Source organism: Nannobrachium achirus, assembly GCF_963921795.1.
Source record: "Nannobrachium achirus genome assembly, chromosome: 13".
NCBI classification, from domain to species: domain Eukaryota; kingdom Metazoa; phylum Chordata; class Actinopteri; order Myctophiformes; family Myctophidae; genus Nannobrachium; species Nannobrachium achirus.
The window spans coordinates 4,892,364-4,895,964 of NC_137833.1; the positions used below are offsets into that span (position 1 = coordinate 4,892,364).

General features: G+C 43.5%; 1 protein-coding gene across 1 annotated transcript in view; it reads left to right on the forward strand.

Annotated features, from left to right (window-relative positions):
- Window positions 1–420: 420 nt before the first annotated feature.
- Window positions 421–3,601, forward strand: part of dlk2 (delta-like 2 homolog) — a gene marked incomplete at both ends in the record, with an annotated part of 18,619 nt that continues 15,438 nt past the window's right edge. Inside the window, one exon of the mRNA XM_080740082.1 lies at window positions 421–490. Within this exon, the coding sequence (XP_080596208.1) occupies window positions 421–490 (70 nt within the window). The remainder of the gene's footprint in view (window positions 491–3,601) is intronic.

Consider the following 3,601-nt stretch of genomic DNA (forward strand, 5'->3'; position numbering starts at 1 on the left):
TCGTGCTTGATACCATTCTCACTTTGCACAGGTGCGATGTAAATAAAACAGGACATATATATTTTTGCATCCCTACAGATTTCTTTTATATGGCCTTCTGTGCCTCATCTGTAGACACACACACACACACACACACACACACACACACACACACACACACACACACACACACACACACACACACACACACACACACACGCAGGCACTAAGTAAGCCTTCAGTTAAGAGCACAAACACTTTACTTTACTGTGTGTTTTCATACATGTTTACTTCATTGTGTGTGTTTTCATACATGTTTACCTCATTGTGTGTGTTTTCATACATGTTTACTTCATTGTGTGTGTGTGTGTGTTTTCAGACATGTTTACTTCATTGTGTGTGTTTTCAGACATGTTTACTTCATTGTGTGTGTTTTCAGACATGCCTCTGTTTGTTCTGCTGTCCTGGGGTTGCTGCTGTGTTCTGTTCATCCAACCAAGCCCAGCTGAAGGTAAGAACCGTTTCATAATCTATACATTGAACCACGTGAACCCTAACGTACCTATATCCTGCATGCCGTTTATGTTCAGTGGGGAAAAAAGCTGATCCACAAGCTCACAATGCGCAGTGTTTTACGACACGTTGTGGCCTTGCAGATCAGCCATTCAAATATTTGGTGTTGAGGGACAGGAGACCCACAGGGCTCTATAAGAGGTTCTTGTATAGAGCCCTGGGGGACCCCGGTCAATTAGGTATATTAGTGGGTATCATGTTGGGTGTAAAACTAACCTCGCGTCAACAGAATATGTGCAAATCTATGAATATGAATTTTTAAAGGGAACATTTGTGAACATTTGCTTCTCACCATTTTTCAAAAAGAGCAGATCTACAAGCTTGCAGCGCAGCACTCAGTGCCATGCTGTTGAGCTTGTATATCTGCTTCGACTGCTTGTAAATCGCCTATTATCTTCTATCTGCTACAAAACCATCTTTTTTACAGACGTCAAAGTAGACTGGATCAGAACAGGAGGTCATGACCTCAGAACATGGCAATGATCTGGAACAGATTGAATGAAGGATCTGTGTGTGTGTGTGTGTGTGTGTGTGTGTGTGTGTGTGTGTGTGTGTGTGTGTGTGTGTGTGTGTGTGCGTGTGCGTGTGTGTGTGTGTGGTGTTATGTTTCATGGTTAGTGTAAATTTGGATGGTCCAGTTTTAAACGTGGAGGCCCCGGTGTCTCCTCGTTCAGCTCCTTTCCTTGTCTCCTCTCCTTCCTGGGTTCTTATCGATTCCCTGTTTCTGCGTTAAAAACGAAGAAGTAAAATACCTGATCTACAAGCTCACATACAGTAGGCCTATCGTGGTACTTTTACTTTTGGTACTTCAAGTACACCTTGATGCCAATACCTTTGTACAAAAGTACATTTTGAATAACAGACTTTTTCTTGTAACAGAGTATTTCTATATTGCAGTATTGATATGTTTGAATACTTTTTACACCACTGTCACGTGTTCATACAGTACATGCATCATATTGTGCACATATTGTACCCACGCCAGCAAGCACGGTCAGGACCTGGACCAATCAATGACGTCTCGATTGGGGCCAGATCACAGCCCATATGGGGATGATCTTGACGTCATTGCCAGGACGTCATATGGACTTTTTTGTTTGACAGGATTTATGTTGGTTGAAATCAGTTGATATTCTAGGCCAGATAAATATCATAACTAGTTGGATATGTCCCAGAATATAACCTTAATATGCTCATATTTCAACTAACATTACAAACACTAACAATAATCCTGTCAAACAAAAAAAGTCCATATGACGTCCTGGTAATGATGTCAAGATCATTCCCATATTATGGGCTGTGATCTGGCCCCAATCGAGACGTCACTGATTGGTCCAGAGCTACTCGCGCTGCGAGGTGTTGTGAGCTTGTAGATCTGCTATTTTTGGTTAATATAAAAAAAGGAGAAAAAAAAAAGCTTCTGTCACACAAACATTTGGAGGACCCCCTTTAGTAACTCTGAGGACCCCCTAGGGGTCCCGGACCCCATGTTGAAGGCAGGCACATCGCACACACATAAACACCAAAGGGGCTTCAAGCACCTGCTCTTTTACTCACCTGTAATAAACAAACGTTCACTCTCAGACCATGGATGTAGCATTGAATAAAACAGCATTTATATTGTTGAAAGAACTTCCCACTGCTCTGTGTGGAACTCCCTGCTGTTTACGCTGCATCTCCAGTAAAGGTTTGATAATACTTGAGCGCGGTGTTAGCGTGTAGATTGGCTATTTTTCAGTCTAGAAACGTCTAAGAATATTCCGTCCAAAAGTACCCTCTTAGAAATGTCAGCCCCTGCCCCTCTAACTCTGCGAGTCCCTGAAAGCAAACATGCAACAACATGTTTAAAATGTTGGACTTTCAAGGCCTTGCGTCTATGTGTAGGCCTACACGGTACTTGACATTTTGCATTGGGTTCTCACAGGGAAACAGGGTAGGGTATCCAACCCAACCCAACACAACCTCTTCTCATTGTTCTCCCATCTTCACTACTCTCTTCCCCACGAGAGAATGTTGGGGGGGCACAGTGCACCTGTTGAGCTGAATAACTAACCAATCAGTGAGCCACTTCAACAGAGATCCGCTGCTATTGTGATGGGCCGGCATGTGTGCGACTGTGCGTGCATGCGTGTATGTGGATGTATGTGTGGATGTTTTTTTTATGCGACTGGGCATTGCACACGTGTGTGTGTGTGTGTGTGTGTGTGTGTGTGTGTGTGTGTGTGTGTGTGTGTGTGTGTGTGTGTGTGTGTGTGTGTGTGTGTGTGTTCCTATTGTGCCAGGGGCATTGTGTTGAGGCGCAGCTGTCCCCTCCATCATTACGGTGGGGACACACTAGCCGGTGACAAGCCCCGGGGTCGCGGGGTCAGGGCTGGCATCTATATACAGATGTCATTGTGTAAACAATCCTCTGACAAGTGTCCATGCTCCGCGTGTCTGCCTTCAGCCCAAAGCTCCTAAAATAAAACCAACTGACAGTTTAAAAACCACACGGAAACATAATGATTACTGCTCACCTGCGAACGCCACAGCATCACAACAGTGAATGCTATGTGAACGCCACCGCATGTACTGTACAGTGAATGCTTCACTAATGCTGCCTTCACACCGGCAGATTGAAAGCTGCATGCTATTCGTTTTCTATGGAAGCCACTTGAAGATACAGGAGTGTATCTATGTTACCCGCGTTCTATGTTCCCTGCTGAACCCTAAAGGCGTGTCCATACTTTCACCGAAAAAGATGATTTCGGTCCTTTTTGACCATAAAATGATGTCCCTCGCAACTTCTGAAAAGCATTAGACCGAATGAGAGTTTGGAAATTTGCACGTTGGAAAATACAACTCACCAAACATTTCGGAGATACTATGGACAGGCCTTTAGGGTATGAATGAATGAATGAATGAATGAATGAATGAATGAATGAATGAATATTTTATTTCCGTTTCTGGACAACATTTGACCCATCCTATATGGGATTATCAGACACATCAAATACATACTATACATGTAAACAAAACAGACATTCCAGTGTGAATTCCACCAACAGCT